General features: G+C 40.7%; 1 protein-coding gene across 2 annotated transcripts in view; it reads right to left on the reverse strand.

Annotated features, from left to right (window-relative positions):
- Positions 1-18510, reverse strand: part of LOC110987214 (uncharacterized) — a 46327-nt gene that overhangs the window by 6537 nt on the left and 21280 nt on the right. Inside the window, exons 6-20 of one of the 2 annotated variants that reach the window (XM_022249753.2) lie at positions 12627-12887; positions 11418-11516; positions 11021-11209; positions 10633-10746; positions 9944-10087; positions 9429-9635; positions 8602-8757; positions 7908-8019; positions 7230-7387; positions 6574-6663; positions 4142-4397; positions 3292-3429; positions 2734-2907; positions 1816-1994; positions 983-1160 (exon numbers count right to left, since the gene is read on the reverse strand). In XM_022249753.2, the coding sequence (XP_022105445.2) occupies positions 983-1160; positions 1816-1994; positions 2734-2907; positions 3292-3429; positions 4142-4397; positions 6574-6663; positions 7230-7387; positions 7908-8019; positions 8602-8757; positions 9429-9635; positions 9944-10087; positions 10633-10746; positions 11021-11209; positions 11418-11516; positions 12627-12887 (2455 nt within the window). The remainder of the gene's footprint in view (positions 1-982; positions 1161-1815; positions 1995-2733; positions 2908-3291; positions 3430-4141; positions 4398-6573; positions 6664-7229; positions 7388-7907; positions 8020-8601; positions 8758-9428; positions 9636-9943; positions 10088-10632; positions 10747-11020; positions 11210-11417; positions 11517-12626; positions 12888-18510) is intronic. The other variant, XM_022249754.2, reaches the window with a different exon arrangement.

The following is an 18510-nucleotide window of genomic DNA, read 5'->3' on the forward strand; positions in this document are numbered from 1 at the left end:
TCACATATCCTCTTTAACTTGAGATGTGTGCATAAATTGGTAGGTCAAGTTAGCATATGGGGGCAAATTCAATCAGCAACAATTTGCTAATCACTGGTCGATTTGGCTTGGTGCCCGATGTAACACAGGCTCGCACAGATTCTCTTTGTTAGTATACTTGTACTTTAACTGCCCTTTAAGTTGTCTGATTTCTAACTAACCAGCCATACATTTCCTTCTTGTAATTGAGGCAGGCTGGCTTGACCTAGCTTTCTGAAGTTTAATGTTTTGTAGAAGTAAAATGCTCGTCTGAGGGTTAAGCCACCTCAATGCAGTGCAGTTGTTTGATGCGTCCACATCATACATCTATAAACATTCATCAACGTTTTGCTGTTTGGAGCACCTAAGCTCAAGAAAGTTGTAAATTTGATTAATTTGTCTACAAACACATGCACCAATTTGTGTATTACTTGTTTTGGGTTTTCATATCATGCAGATGATTTGTCTAATAGGTCCATGGTGTTATTAGTTAACAATTTTGATAATCATGTACAAATGTGTAAGTTTACTATTTGTGTGTGTTCATTACGTATAGCAGTTAGTTTTGTAGAATTCCTTGTGATTTGATTTGTTCCAGGTTAAATGTCACGTAGAGGTACTTGAAGGTCACACTGTGAACATGGCACTTTCAGTGTTTCTATGGCAATGTCTGCCCTTGACGATTTTGGGTGCTTCGTAAGTTCAGCAGCAATCTGTTACACATGGTATATATTTAATGCATAGGTTACCAGTCAAAATCGACCACTGGTTGACAATTTGCCATTAACTGAATTTGTTCTTTGTCAAAGGGGAATATGACGCATTAGTTGTGCTGACGCAATCAGTATTTTTAAACAAGCTAGCAATCACTGTTGTTACATCAGTACTTAATCAGAGAGAATGTATTGTCAATGTCCATGAAACGGTCATTTATTTGAGTTGCACGGATGACTGAGTGACCTACCATGGATGTCAACGTAGATCAGCCGTGAGAATATGAGTGCCAACCCACCAGGGGGCGGCCATGGAACCTTGCCAAACATGACTGGGATGATGGGTTTCTTCAAGAGGTCAGCTAAGTACACCTCACGGTTACAGCTCTCTGACAGCACATACTGAGGGGTGACACATACGATGACAGCCTACAGCATAGACAGGACCAGAAAGAGGGTTTTTAAAATCTCAGACTGCTTGATTCTTTCCTTCTGTGGACCAGAGGTCTGGGTCACAAACATCCAGTGGCATCTTCTCCAAGACAGCTCTTAAGCCCTTTGAAGAGCACTGCTTCAAAATTTGACAAAGTGCAAGACATCCCTGTATGGTCGCTTTCCAAACGTTTTGTCTTCATCTCACCTGATTTATAACCCCAATGTTTAGAGTTATTAGCTCAATAATAATTCATATTTTACTAATGGAACATTAAACAGCATATAATTAACCCAAAGACTGAATATTTTCATCTAACTTGACCATAAGGGCCTTCAAGCATTTTGAAATCAGAGACAAAGCTTCAGAGAGAGATGAAGTCAAGTCTTGGAAACCTCCCCCCCCCAAAAAAAAAACCACTCAGTGCGAAGAAAAAGCCCGGTGCCATATGAGGATAGGAATGAACAGATCATTTCCTCCCCCAACTATTTCGCTTGACCCAAGACAAGTCATTAGGCAGAATGCAACAATCTCAGCATTTCAACATAATACAAGAGAAGAAACCTGGAAGTCACTCTACCATACCAGGATTACCACTGTGTGAGGATGAGAAGAGACACCAAAACATCCTTGAAGCCACATCCAACCTACCTTTGCATTGCGGATGCCCTCATAGATCTTGGCGTACAGGGCATCCCCTCCACCCATCTGACCGATGTCCATCCAGCAAGGAAAGCCTGCCCTCTCCAGGTGGTCTCGCATTAGACACACCTCCTCCTGAATGCCCCAGTTGTAGCTAATGAAAACCACTGGGGATGGGGCACTGGACTCTACAAATGAGGAGGAAAGAATTACTGTCAAGAGTCAGAATTGGCACTGAAACTGAGCACTCTCATTGAGACGCACTGTTTACTGGTAACAACTACTATTATACCTCATGCATATTTATGAGCCAACTGCAAATCTTTCATTGGTTAATCCTGTCAGCATTTATGGTAGTATAATAAGCAATGATGAGGGACATATGTACACTATCTCCCAGCCAGCCAGTGAACGGTGTACCACACCATTCTCCTGTCAAAATCAACTAACACCTTTAGACCAGTAATTTCGTACTACTTCCCTTCAAGGCATGTTGTATTTGTAAATTAAAGCAGTGGACAGCCATATACAGCCATGTATAATACATTATTACATCTCATTAAAAAAAAGTTGTACTGCAACAGTTTTCTAACAGAAAGCATCAAGATACAGAATTCTTGGAATGTCCTATTTATAGTTTTGCCATTAGAAACAGTAATCTCAGCCTGGAAAGAATAGAAACGCAAAACATTTGCCTACACATTCGCAGGATAAATCAACAACAGCCAGCTGAGAACAGGCTGGAACTAGGTCATGTTTTAAGTGGAATGTTCCGAAGAACACAACTCTCTTTAAATATTGTTTACAAAGTATGAAGCAAAAATATATTACTAGGTATTACAAGCATTAACACAATTTGTGTTTAATGTCTAGGAAGGGAGGGTGGGACTAGCACTAAGTTGGGGGGGGCTTGAACTCTCCACTGACCTTGACCCTTCTGAATGACATCAATGACATCCTCTCGTTGCATCTGTTCTAGGTAGGAGATCATCATTTCCAAGGACAGTGCTGTGTTACCACTGTTCTGGATCCAATCCAGTATAAGGATCAGGGCTGGATTGAGCTCATCTTGAAACTTCTGAATCTTGGCTTTCTTGTAACCTAGGAAACAGACAACGAAACTGGCTTACTCAACTGGCATCTTGCATTTCTCGGGTCTCTCTTAAGGCACAAGTTTGCATCAAATTGGGAAAAAACAGAATGAAATATGGAAATGATCATTAATGATCATTATGGAAATAAATCATTTATGTTCGAAATCCTTTCTCATCTTTACCAAAACAAAATTTTGGAAAAAAATTACAATCTCAAAGTTATGCAGTTTGGAATTGAAATAGATGTTATTTGAGACAAAAAGGCACATGATGCAAAGAACCTGAAAAAGGTTCTCATCAGACTCCATTCCATTTCTTCTCCAAGCCAAAAGGATCTCCATATCACCATGGCAACGTTTATGCTGTGTGGGCTAGCCAGTGATGTACCAACCTAGTTTAGTAGCCAGCGCAAGCCAATCAGCCCCCTCACATCCAGAATTCAGCAGTTTGCTAGCAGCCTTCACCCAAGGTGGAATGTTGTCTTCGGTAATCTTGTCTTTGCGGCTGGGAGTGTTCAGGGTGAAAGGCACTGGACACAAGAAATCAAAGAAAGTTACACAACTGTTTTGAAACAGGCAATGACAGGCATTTTCAATTTGTACAAAAAAGGAATCTGAACTTTTACAAGGGGGTTATGAATGTTGTGTAACAGAGCGCACAGGCATGTGCTGTATATTAAAGAAACTAAAACACTGTTCTAGATCTTGAAGATACTAAAATACTGTGAAATATCTTAAAGATACTAAAACTGTGAAATATCTTAAAGATACTAAAACTGTGAAATATCTTTAAGATACTAAAATACTTTGAAATATCTTAAAGATACTAAAACTGTGAAATATCTTAAAGATACTAAAACTGTGAAATATCTTAAAGATACTAAAACTGTGAAATATCTTAAAGATACTAAAATACTGTGAAATATCTTAAAGATACTAAAACTGTGAAATATCTTAAAGATACTAAAATACTGTGAAATATCTTAAAGATACTAAAACTGTGAAATATCTTAAAGATACTAAAATACTGTGAAATATCTTAAAGATACTAAAACTGTGAAATATCTTAAAGATACTAAAACTGTGAAATATCTTAAAGATACTAAAACACTTACAAAAAATAATTAAGAAGGGTATGTGTTAATTAAGTAGAAATTCTCAAATTTTGATTGCGCCTTCCGTATGGTAAAAACAAACTGACATTAGCTATGTGACTGAATGCACCTGGATGATACAACTCACCTATGGTTGGCTTCTCTTTTGGGAACCACTTCCTGAAGGTACTGGTCTTGACCTGTCGGTGTTCACACATGACAAAGCTGCTGGCCAAGCACTCCTCTAGGTTCAGGAAGTGAAGGCACGTGGGCCGTTTGCAGCCCTCTGTGCCGTGCAGGCCACAGCGCCTGCCGCAGGGACAGACAACCGAGAAGCGATGGGTCAACCGCTTCATCCAAGATGCTCGCAGGTCCGACAGGGCCGTGTCTAAAAAGTTACGTACCTGGAAGAGAATGGAAGTCCACAAAAATAACTTGACAGCAAGATGTGGATCAGACTAACACAGGTCAAGATATACAAGGTCACTTTACAATTCAGTAACACTGTCACAATGTCATGGCTAACAGGTTAGTTATTCTTCAGCATGTTATGGGAAAAGATTGAATTCTGAGTGAAAAATGATATTATTGCAATTGCCCCTTCAAGGCACACATTTGCAAGCACATTTCATTTGAAATCTACGCTACACTAACCCCCACATCATGGAAGTAGGCTTGGGAGGTTCCACGGTTGACGGAACCGGTTCCGGTACCGCACAAATAACCGGTTCCGAGTCAAAACCGGTTCCGGGTAATTTGAAGAAAAACATAAGAATTTAAGGTCAAAGGTATTTCTAATGTCTGCCATTATCTTTTACTTGTGCGATCATAGAATATGCATGAGAAATGTTGGTAATTAAATGTGTAAATTACATCGTATGTCTCTTGAAATAATTCGCTTCTTACTGGCACGGCAGGGTTTTTTTGCGCAACTCTCGGTCAGCTCAATGGCCGGACGGACTCAAACAAACAGAGCGATCACGATGTGCTCCTGTATTTTGTGCTACGTGTCAAAGGCTGCACCCGTGCACCGCACTGCGGTTAGGCTGAAGCTAGCTGGCCGGGCCGGGCACACTAAGCTGGCAGCCGCTCACGCTTGACATCGTCAGCCAAAGCAGCACGCAGCATGCATCATGCGGCCCGGAGAAGCGACAGTTATGCATATGCAACGTTCCATAGACTTAACACATGTGCTACTACTTCGTTTTTGCGGTGGCCGGCAGCCCCATGTGAAAGATGCAAAGACCAAACAGAGTGTCATTTTTCTCCACTCGTGCGAGGCTTCTAATAAAGTCTAGTCAACCAGGCACATACGTCTAGTGGCGCGCGCGCCGCATTCGCCACTATCCTGGGGCCTGCTAGCTGCGTGCTCATCATCTCCGTTCATTTTTGCAAAAAACCACGCCCCCGCCTTCCATACAAGGCAAGAGGATAAAGCAGCAAATCCCCGGATGGAACCATGTGGTATCGCGGTGATGTTTTTATTGGCTGATTATTTTAGTATCGCCGGTTAAAATCCATCATCCATGCAGGGGCCACCGAAAACTAACAAGCAACTTGGCGATCAGCACCAGGCAGCCTCTGACCGGCCTCCTCATGCCAATTTATGATTTGCGATGAAACTAAAGTGATTCAACCGAGAAAAAAACAGAAAAAAATTCTTGTTGACTGCTCAGTTTCCTTTTTATTATACAAACAAACAGTCGCCTATGAAGTTGCTGTCAATGCTGTGTGAGTGTCATGTCACTGTTTTCCTTCTTTTATTTGGTAGTGTACAATTAAAGTAATAGCTGTTATGATGCACCATGATATTGTATAGATGACCGACCCAGCACGCTTGTGGACCCGGCCAGAAGGATCCTGGGTTCGTCTTCTTAGAAAGTTGATTACATAATCCATGGTACAGGGCTCAAACAAGGCGTCTGTGGCTCAACCGCAGAGGTGCGGCAGATCATAAACAATGCTTGTCTGTCAAGTCTCTTCAGAGGGCGGCCGATCAGTAACAGATGTTTTCTAAATACGCTGGGGTCTGGTTTTACGTCTGGCCTTCACATAGTTATTCGCTCAGTGGTCAAATTCGGTACCGGAACCGGTGAAGTGAGGCTTCGGTACTGTGGGCATGGATTCACTAGCCTACTGGAACCGCACTAAGGCTTCGGTACTGCGGGAACCGCGCTAACCGAGGCTTCTGCGGGTACCCGATTCTGGACAATATCGATACCCGGAGCCAGTTCCCGGTTTTGGAACTGGGTAGAACCGGGTACCCGACGGAACCTCCCAAGCCTACATGGAAGGAGTGCAATAAGGACTGACTCGGAGGTAAACTCACAGGCAATAACTAATACATAATGTAGGCAGTTATATTATAAAACAAAATGTATGTCTGGGACAAATGTTGCTGCAAACAAGCCAAAAGGAGATCCGTCCTAGTGGGCCTAGACCCATTCCCTGCTTATTATCTAGCCTCACCTCCAGTGAGTCTAGCCTCATTCACAACGTCGTTCCCAGTGAGTCTCGACTCATATCCAGCCTCACTTCAAATAAGTCTAGACTCATTTCCAGCCTCACTCCCTTTCTTACCTTAGCACAGGCCTTCTGTCCCACAGGCCCCTTGGAGGACATCCTGCGTGATCCTCCCTCATCGGATCTCTCTGCTTTCACCATGGTCACCTATTAGGAGGGATAAAAATTGGACAGAATATCAACTTTTGGATGACACCTACTCTGACCTTCTGTGACATAGTGGGTGCACCCACTTGTGTTTAGGCCGTACCAACAAAGAGAGGGCACTACATTCTGTATTGTTGCCACAATGTAACAATCTCCCACACAGAGTTTGTAAATCCTTCAACTTCATCCATTATCATCCCCGGGTCCCAAGCCGGGTTTAAACACACTAATTTGAAACTGCCCCATTACACTTTTATTCCCATTATTAATTTCAACAAAAAGTTCATGAAAGAGAATCTCCCTTCCAACTAAATCTGTTTTTCCTACCCATTTCATTTATTATACCCTTCAACTGACTGTGCCGACCAACGGTTGGTAAAGTACTCAGACTACAGATGTGCTGAACACTATACAGAAAATGGGCATTAATTTTGCTAAACTACATTTATGACACACTTTGCTGTGGAAGGACACCATGTTTGTTGGTGTTTGAAACCTTCTATAGGTCATGTAACTTAACTAGCACAATCAGTCTGTTGATAAGGATTGGCGTAAATCTGAGTCACCTTGAGTCTTGCAAATCGGACCGGTGCCATCTCCAAGACAAAGTCATGCTGCTCATCAACAAAGAACCGGGCCTGCCTGAAGGTCAGCTTAGGGGGCTGGTCTCCATGGTCTAAGGACCAGCGAGAGGCACGAACTAGCAGGCGATGGAACAAGCCAACTATGAGGAGAGAGGGGAAACAAGGCTTCAGACAGCTTCAACGTAATGGCTAAAATAACAAGACTAAGGACAAATCTGAATTTCTTATTGATAAAAAACAATACTGGGCACATTACTTCACAAGGGTTTTCACAATTCAGACCTTTCTACTTTTCTAATAATAACTTGTAACAACTTTTGGACAGTATTTCAAATGAAAAAGGCCTCAGGTTTGACTTTTTAGTGGGGCCAAAAATCTCAAAAACACTACAGCCACACTTAATAACCAAAAGGAACACCAAAAATGATGAAACATCTCACCATAACACCATCTTTTCTACACTCTGAGACAATGCTGCACAGCGATGTTGCTGTGACTGGCAATAGACACGTTTGAGCCGGGGAACCTCACGGGGTCAGCCCTTGCAGACTACTCAGCCACTACGTCAGACTATGCACACACAATCAGATTCACACATCCATTCCCGCTGCCTGGTAAACCTAAACACAAAGTAGAAATCAATTCCATCAAACATCTTACCAGGCAGAAAGCCACCAAAGGTGATGTAGAAGATTACAGCATTCTTGGCATCAGTCACCAGCTCTTCTCTGTTGGGCAATTCCTTGAGACATGACGGCATGTAGTACCATATCTATCAAGGAAGACACAGGCAAAAAAAAATCATTCATCAGGAACAGTCATTTTGCTGTCTTTCTCTTATTTCTCTTAGCACGGTCGTTAACAAATGAAACTCCTGTGCAATGAATTTACTTCTGTGCAATTTATAATTTCTTTAAAAAAATTGGTTTATGCTGTAAAATATTTTAGAAAGGAAACAAGTCAATGACTACATCTACACACATCCTAATCATTTTCAGTAAGGCATACCAAAATGCAAGCTCCCTGAAGACACGTCATTATTCATTGCCAATATTCATACAATGCTCATTCTTCATATGCCTTAATGTTGTACTTTATTTCCAACCTCATGAAAAACCATATTAAATTCAAAATTTCCAAATGTCAGTGATGGATAGATTGTGTCACTCTTTCTCGCTTTTTTAACCTGTGCCTTTTCTTTTGTTTCTGTATATATTTTTTGGGGAAATCAATCTTGTAATCATTTTGATCAAAATGCAGAATAGAATCAACTCAATGTGGCCACAGTCCTGTTTTTCCTTCATACATCAAACCCACTCTGAATCTTCCCCCCCCCTTCCCCCGGGGCTTTTACCTGTCCCTTTGCTTTGTGGTCTCGGCACAGTAGATCAAACTTCTCCATCAGTCCCAGCAGGGCTGGTTTCTGCTCTAAGGTCTCAGCCCACAGATGGTCCACTAGTCGGTCCTCTAGGATGCCTTGTTCATGAAGTCGCTTCCAGCACGGTGCAAACTACAAGAAAGGGTAGGATCAAACTATAAGCGTTGGTTCACAATTTGGCACATTCCAGTACACCACCAATGGCAGTTTAACAATGACATTTATAACTACCGCGATGACTTCACTTCCCTCTGAATTCTGCAAAAAAGCATAATGTGACCTTTGTCAAGCTACTAATTATATAAATAAAAAAACAACAGACATCTTTGCACTCTTCATAAAGACAGAGGTATAACAAAGTTCCATTTAAAATGTGGTCACAAAACAAAATACATGCTACGGGTCTGATGTGCTAAATTTGTGGCAATGTATCTGCTACAAAACTAATGTCATTGATTAGCTTCAACCCAGTAGGTATTCCTGATATATATCACCGACAAATCCCTCCTAAACTCTAATAAAATTTGTCCTCAACATAAAACATATATGAAGGTCCGCATAGAGGGAGTCAAACTGAAATAAAGGTTTGTGACAGCACCTGCTAACCTCTTTGTGATTAAGTGAGGTCTGGAGAAGTCTCCATGGCCTCAATGTTTTGGACAGTGTGTTCTATCCGTTGTTAGGAGACATGTCTGGAATGTTGAGTTCACTCGGTTTTTTCAGAACCTCACTGACAAAAGAGCTTCAAGCGGCGTTACCGCGGACTTCGATCTCAATGTCCTCCGCATGTTGCGTCGACTCACCTCTGTGTCATCCTGACTGGTCTCTGTGATTCTCTTGAAAACCTCCATCAACCACTGAGGCCTGAGGATGACCATGTTCTGAAGGGCGGCGTCCAACACCCCCGGCTCTGGGTTGTAGATGACCACACCCAGGTCTTGATAGAACTGCAGCATCGTGGCCACGCCCTGGTCTGAAGCAATACCAACTTCGCTTGCCATTTGCTTCACCTGCAAAACAATGTGATAAAAAATCAAGACATTCAATCTACATTTACTTTATTATTTTCGGGGGGGGGGGGCACAACATGGAATGGTTTTTATTTGTAATCTTCATGGCCCGAAGAAAACTTACACATTTTGAGTTAAAAATGTAGAACATTACAACCCATTACAAAATCATTGACACTGGCACATGTAGATTAGCCACAACTGTGGAACCAAACAGATCACATTTCCTTGTTGACAACACAAGCACACTGCATGTCTGCAGCATAAATACCAAGCATCTGAGCACGTTCATTGGTGCCCGGGCCAACCTTTTCAATGGGCAAGCAGTTGGTGCCCTTCTTGACCAACTCTGCCACACTATGCTCAAATCGTAGCCACTTGAGCGGAATGTGTTCACCCATGTACGGTTCCTGCCTGGCCACTTGCTCAATGCATTCCCGCAATTTGACAATCTGCAAAACAGAAGGAAATACCATGTAAGCCCAATGCTTTATGCATGTGGAGGACATGGGCAGTGCAATACAGGTTGTTAATTGATTGCATTTCTTGGAAAGATGGCCATACATTAACAATAGGAAGTGCATTACAAATTGTTTGAAGTGTTTAAACCTTTATTGTTGGGTAAATAATCAAACCCCGGACTCCATAGTACATGTGTTATAAAGTCGTTCAAATATGAGGCAATTCCTTAACCCAGAGAGTCCAAACTTTTGGAGGATCCAGGATTGTTACGGATTAATGAGAGCACATGTAATCTGGTCATCACTTAAATGAAATTCTTACAGGAACATTACTGTCTAACCAGATTTATCTGGTTTGACTGAAACAATGGAGTAATGTTCCTGATCATAAATGTCCGCTCTCTTTAAAAATAAATAAGAATGGTATTCAGCAATCAGAACACTTCTGGAGTAAGCACAGAAAATGACCAAAACTAATCGAGAATCTTCTAAATATTCCCACTAACTAAACAATTCACACAGCTTATGAGCCATACCTGGTCATCTGTATTCTCTGAACAATTCTCCACAGCAAAGTATGTGGGTAGGATGTGGGATTGATATGGCTTGCCCTGGGTACAAGCACGTATCGCTCGGAACTTCTCATCCACCTACAAGGCAAAGAGAAAAACAAAACAAAAATGTTTAGTAAAAACTTAGTAAGTTTTTCATCAATGTATGGACAGCACTGTTAGCGACCAGTGAATACAATAATGAAAGTCCTTCCTCTCACAAAAACTATGTGAAGACCATACAATCTGAACTTTGTACTTCCCTGAAAGTAGACCTCATGTTTTCAAAGTCCAACTCGTAGAAAATGACAAAAGACAAGGTGCACACAGCCAATAAGTCAAAATACCGGTACTGCTGATTGTTTGTACTGACCTGTCTGTCTCGCTCTGCTGGGTCCGATCCCAGACCATCGCGGTGCGTCCCAATGATGAAGATGGGCGGAGACAAAGCAGTGTTGTCGGGCACATTGCGAGCATTCTCAGCCGTGTGGGCATGGACAGACCGCAACCAGAAGTCAATGTGGTCTAGGTTAGTAAACTTACCCTGGCTCCATTCCACCTGCTCGGGGCCAAAGAAGATACAATTTGATTGGCTGATGGGTAATGGGCAGGCAGGTGCACATGCACTGACTAACTGTGTGCAAGTGACGGTGAGAAGCAATGTAATCGCAATTAACAAGCTACCGGTAAGTGGACATGAGCAGCAAATTCCAACTCAGGTATCAAGAGTCATTTAAGAACGGTACAGATGCCATTCATTTGCAACCTACCTGCTCACAGCAACCATCTGACTGACTCTGGATGGGGGCATCAAGGTCTTTGGTGAGGTCAAAGGTCAGTAGATATACAGCCCTGGAGGACAGGTACACCTACAAAGAATTGAGCAGATGAAGAGACACAAAAGGCTTTGTTACAAAAAGTCTTGGACAATTTTCTTATCCCTTTCATCCAATAAGATACTTTGAGAACTTTTAGCCAAATCTGAACTTCAATACTGTTGGCCATTATGCTTTCCTCTTTACATTTTTTAAGATCTTCTACCTTATTATCATTCGGTACCTCAAAAACTCTAGGTCCATCCACCCATTTTTTCAAGCCCCATTTGCACAATATGCTTGAACAATACATCAGTCCTACTGTCAGCATGTCAACTTCTTTCATTAATTCATTCTTCCACATTTTTCCCATCATCAATCAAGTGTTCACTCTCCACCTGTTAATGATCATCAAACTACATGTACATCAACCATTTTCCACCCCCATAGATGTTGCAACATGTACATCACACAGGCTGGCCTCGTTGCCTCTGCCTGCACATTCATTTCCCTCCGAACTTTGTTCTGTAAGTCTTTCTGCCATCCCTGTAAACTTTCAAATGCCAACCTGCTGCTTCCTTTCCTAGATGCAGTCATGTGAAATCCAACACACTGTGAGAAAAAAACTTAACCTCTTTTCTGGTATCTTTGCAATGCCGTATCTTTGGTGATTCTTCACCTTTCAACGCCCATCAGGGAGTGGGGGAAGGGGTCTTATCATACATGCAGGCTTCACCAGTGGATACAGGAGTACACAGCTTTAAGCCCTCGTCCCTAGTTCTTTTTGGAAGGATATGTCATCTTTTCCTGTTTCAACAGAATAACTTTGAAGACAAAAATTGTTTTCATAACGAAAAAAAAATACCCCACTTGTTTTGGGTTTGTTTTTATTGTAAGCAATCCCCATTCCATAAAAGGTGGACCCAGCACTGGTCTACATCGCTGGAGTTGGGGTAACAGCTTCATGTACTTGAATCCCAAGTTGCGACTTCCCAATTTTCCTGTCAGGAATTTATCAGATTGTCTCCTGTGAAGTTTTACAATATTTTTTAGCCAATTCCAATAGAAACCATTTGAAATTGTTTCTGCACAACAGCTGTAGCTGAAGCCAAAGAGTGAAGCTGTAACTTACACAACAGCACTGCACACTCATGTATCTCTTACCTGGTGTAGTGTATAGTACACTGACTGGCCAGTGAAGTCCCATATGCTAAGGTCAATGCTTCTGGGTTCTCCCTTCTCCATCTGTTCCTTGAGGTTGTCTTCCATGTTTTCACTTCTCTTTAAGTACTCATCTACGAGAGCCGCCACCCTCCCAGCTACCAGTCTATCCAGGGAGGAGGTGAATTCTGCAAGGGTGGTGTCTACCCCGCCTGTGGAGGGGGTTGTGTGGCCTTTGCTGTCACTGAGGTCGGACGAATCAATCTGAATGGATGGGGAAACAAGAAGACAAGTGACCAGTGATGTAGTGCCTCAACGCTGAGCCTTAGCTTGAAGGCCTTAAGACTTCATTGTACGACCTTGGCCTTAACCTTAAAGGGAGTTTTTTAGGGGTATAAAATTAACTGCAGTTTCAATGAGCGATTTCCCCTGTATGACATTGTATTTGCAATGTGTTTCGGCAATTCTGTGATCCATTTTCAAAATTACATCACAGTTGGCAGATGCAATTTACAATAAAATTTGCGATGGAGATTTCCAATCAAAGAATAAAAACAATCTTAGGAGATCTTCAACAAATACATGTAGTTACCTGAACATTAATGGTAAAGTACATGTATGTCAAAATAGGACGAAAATCCCACAACGGTGACCCCAAGCAAAAATGTACATGTATATATGTACATCGGCAGGGTGCACATGCAACTCGGGTGCTCACTGTGGAGAAATCAAGTGCAGCATGGATGACATTAGTTCCTGCCGATGCGCTATGCTGCGCCGCTGAAAGATACTCAGTACATGGACTGCAAACCAGACTCCAGCACAGCGTAAATCTGTGGTGTAGAGTGAGCTACATGTACATGTAGGTCTATGTCTTCACTCCACTGAAAATATGCAGAGATGCACTAATACTGGTAATAAATGTAGACGTAGTTCTGGAAGCCTGCTGCAGACAGGCATACGGTAGCCTGGCTTACCGACCAGGGCCAATTGCAAGCACATGGCTAGTGATAAAAATGTGGCAACGCTGCAGGTGTATCAGTACACCAACTTTTTCAACTCAAAATAAAATTGAATTCAAATAACTAAAGTACATGTACCTTGATTACGAGTACGACGAAGTTCACTGAACATTTTTTTTATTTTTAGGCCGCATAAAAAAATGGTTGATCATCCTCGCCCACCCAACCAAAACTTCTTTTAATCATCTAGTTCGTATTTGCTACATGCATAACTAATTGATTGCTACGCAAAAGCAATTGTTGCTATACAAACAGAAAATTGCATAGCAAATTTGCTATACAAAATTCTGGAACAAAATCGCTGACTGAGTTTTCATTCCACTGACATAGTTCGTGTTTGAGTGAACTACATGTACTTCAAGAAAAATTGAGAAAAACAGAGCAGCCTCTTCAACCGTCAAGTTGAAGATCTTAAATTAGTCTTGAACAACAAGGCATTCTGAGTGAGCGAATAATGCACTCGCAGGGATGAACAAGCATGACAGGCACTCTTGGCTTTAAAAGGAGCACTTTTCCATTGCAAGGATGGAAAGAGTAAACAGTAAATTATCTTTAAGAACATGTAGTATGCCTCTTTGACAATGTAACACTGTGGATTTAAGGAAAAACTTTAGCAAGCAGTAAAGTCACTGCAGTCGACTCGTGTCTGTGATGTGATAGAACACGTAGTATGCCTCTTTGACAATGTAACACTGTGGATTTAAAGAAAAACTTTAGCAAGCAGTAAAGTCACTGCAGTCGACTCGTGTCTGTGATGTGATACTATTAACCTACATGTACATGTATCTAACCTACGCATGTGTGTGCGCCATTAGAATTCATGACCACACTTTCACGTCAGTTTACACACCAGAGGAAGTGTAAAAATCATACTGTACATGTAGGCATACAGCAAATTACATGTACTGTATATCTGGAAACACGGGGGTTTATCATCTGGAAATTGCAGTTTCTGTTGACGAAAATCCTCTGGCTGTGCACTTTCAAGTTCGAGATTCCAGGATTATTTGGCAGTCCCATTTTTGTGATTTACCAGTGGTGTAACCTACATGTACCTTAAAGAATTGAGATCAGAAAAATTTGGCCTTGAGGGATCAGTGCCTTGCAATTTTAAGGCCCTGGTCATCAAGGCTCACCAATCTTTTAATTGTGCAGGGTAAGATGTTTGAAAGTTTGTTGTTCTACAAACATAACTCTTAGGGTCAGCTGTGAGCTGTCTGCAAAGTCTGCAGCATCCAGTGATCATTTTTTACCGTGAGGGAAGGAAAAAAATTACAGCATCGCATATTGTTGTCACGATGGGCCTACCGTACCACAGTTTGGTTTAATAATTTCCTGTATGCTTGAGCTTGTGGGACTAGGACGATAAACACATGACAAAATAAAATTGTCCACTTGTAATGGAACTCCCAATTGAATTCTTAGTATCCAACAAAAAATAACCAAATGAGATTAAACCGGCATTTCCTTCCACACATTTTGACATTGTTACAGAAGAACCAATAATGATGTACATCTAGCAGTGGTTATCAGAACGTAAAATGACACAGATTCCACTGTAGCACTTTGCCCTATACATGTACTCATGAAATAAAGAACAAGTTACATGTACCGCCTACCACAGTACTTCTAACTCTCAACGGGAACATTCAAATCTGAGTATCTCATTCTGTTCATTGCTTCCAACACCTGCATCAACTTATGGGACTATCAACTTACTCATCCTTTGCAATAACCAGTAATCCTACCGTATTCATGACATTTATAAGTCCAGGAATAAAACCATCTATGGATCAAATTAGCTTTTAATGAAAACCCACCTAGGGAAGGCTGGTTAATATACACCCCGTTTTAAAAGGGCAATTCCATGGAAATGTCAACCTGATAGTCAAAAATTGTTTTTTTCTTTTGCATAGTCATATTGCCTACCATTTGAAGCTTATAACATGTAACTGCAGATTTCAAACATAACATTTATTCTATTTTAAATGTGCATTTTACCAGAAAAATGGTAAAAAAACAGATGCTGGTTAAAAAAAAAGCAGAATCTGCATAAATTGACATTTCATTGACATTTTACCTACATGTACCAATTAAGAGAACGTGGGAAAATTTCTTTTATATGAACAAAAAAGCCTTGCTTTAAATGCATGTATTCCAAACTTGAAAAACTTTAGAAAAATCCTGCAGTTTTAAACTGATGTCAGTCTGTTACTGAAATATCAAAAATATTTTTCTATGCCATTTGAATAAATTACAGTGTAGATTCAGTTTCTTTTTTGGATTCTCTGTTGTCATCAGTCAATGAACAAATATGGAAAAGAAAATTTACACACCTGTAGTTTATTATTCAAATTAACCACTGTAAAAGACTGACTTCTATGGTAACAGACTGACATGTACAAGTCAACAGCTGTAAATGCAAAGCATTCTGGGTAAAGTGTATGCATGTAGTTCAGCTGTGATCCCAGATGAAACGGTTTTTGCCACTTTTAAGTTCTTTTGCAATAACGATGGAAAACATTGTCAAACTTTTCCGCGGCCTGCCTGTATGGCGTATGTGAGTGTGTGTACAGTTTGCATGTACACGCACTATGCATGTACGACATGTATTTTTTCATCCACATTGAAGTCGAGTCTTGTACTCAATTTGCTTGTTCTTAGTGCCGAAGGAAACATGCATGCAGGAATTCTGGAATTCATTTTATATCATTATTTATTTATGTTTGCTTATCACATATTAATCAGAATGTATTGTAAACAAAAAGGCACAAAAAGGTGTGTCAAGTACTGACCTGCAATATTACTTGCAAACCATTTTTTAAAAACAAAATAAAGTGATTAGGAGAAATTTCTGTTTAAAGGTGTTTGTCATTATTTGCTTCTTTGTTGCAGGGCTGTTTTACCACACTAGATGTACATGTATATAAAACAACAATTGCACACAGTATTACCAATTTATTTTTTTCGTAAAAGCTGTTATTTTTTGTTTGAAAGGCAAAACTCTTAGAGAAAATGTCAGAAATTCACTAGAGACCACCAGAAAGCATCTAAAATAGGCAGACCTTCCAGGGCCCTTACACAGGCCCTGGATCCCGGCCGTAAGGGACTTCGCACTGCGTGCTCGTGTTGCGTGCTTCAAGTTCACGCACAAACTTTGGACTCTAACAAGATGGCACTCCCTGCTTTTCATTTTGTACTCCCACTTTTCAAATCCTACATGTAGCTTAAACACTGCCGCTATTTTATCCAACTGATAGTGATTTAGGGAAACCACCACCATCATGACCGTGTGTACATATACATAGGAAGGACTTACAAGTACCTTTATAATGTCTTTAGTAAAACCGTTACATTTTATTTGCAAACTTCAGAAAGTTTTGCCATTTAACACTAACCAAATAAAAGCCAGGTTCCGAAGGTGTCAGTCTGTTACCATGGCAACACGTAACCTAACATGACTCCCAGAAAAAAAAACACATTTGGAGAGAAGAAATGCAGACTGTAAAACTACATGTACTTAAATGATGAATCCAAATACACTTGAGTTTAGGTCCTAACCTTACAGAGTGGAAACATTAGGAAACCTCTTCTAATGGGTCAGTCTGTTACCCGTGGAATTGCCCAAAAGCATATTCAAGCCAATGTTGGCCAAGTTTCATCATGCATTTAAGTACTCATTGTTTATCTTAAGTTATGGGTACCAGTATAGGACTCAGTGCAACATACAATCTCTGTCCTTTTGCATTCTGAAGACCACTGTTCAGTCAGTATGTACAAAGGAGACAAGTAAACTGTCAAATTGCATTTTTATGAAGAAAAAATTTGCTGCTGCAAATTTTTCATTTTCTTTACAAGGAGAGAAGTAATTTAATCAGGATGTTTGCCTGAAAGAACAGAAGCCAAAATTACAAATTCTACCCTTGCATACCACCAGAGGTTCACACAAAATACAATTACATGCAGTTACATACTGTACATGTACATACACATGTACATGTACCTGTAACAAATTACGATTTCATTAAAATCGAGAGGTCCATGTACCATTAAGTATACACATGTAGCCCCCCCACGTAAGACTGTTTTCAGAATGTCAGGTGGCAGGGTGATCAGAGGAGTGATTTCGGAAAAAATAATGAAGTTGTACACACACGAAGCTCCATGAGAAAAATGACGTACCCATTAAAGAAATGTTTTCACAGATACTTTAAATATTTGAAACATTTACAGGTGTGTCCATTTATGTCAAAGCAACACCATATGCACAAGTACATTCCACAGGCTTAGGCAACAGATTTATAAATCCTAAATATGGTATTACATGCATGTTTGTTTGAGCAGTGTAGAAGACTTGACGAGGTGACAGATTTATTTCACTTATATAATCCGTCATTTGGTCATGTCCACAGTGTGTTAGGTAAATGTACAGTATGTGTTTGTGCAAATACTGCACAAATCTCATGCAGCAAGGACCAATAGAGACTTTAAGATGTACACGGTACATGTACGTGTACGTGTACAAGTGGCAGTGTTCAAAACAAATCATGCGTCTTTCATTACTGAATGGAATTACAATGTACATTGTATATGAACACTATAACTAAACTTACACAACCAACAATTCTCAAACTGTACATGTACATGTACTGATACATGTATATTAAGGAGGAAGCCTTTCAGAATGCCGCCCCCCCTCCCCGACATAATACTTGCAGATGGGTGAAGAGTCTTGTCTTGCATAACCTCAAGAGTATAAGGCATTGTTTCCTATTGATCCTACAATATTCCTTATATTAGGCACTAGTGCTCAGTCATCGTGCTAGTACTTGTAAAAGACTGATAACGGAGGACAGGAACAGAAA

This window comes from Acanthaster planci, linkage group LG12 (assembly GCF_054643075.1).
Source record: "Acanthaster planci isolate LZ-2023a linkage group LG12, COTS_SCS, whole genome shotgun sequence".
Taxonomy (NCBI): Eukaryota; Metazoa; Echinodermata; class Asteroidea; order Valvatida; family Acanthasteridae; genus Acanthaster; species Acanthaster planci.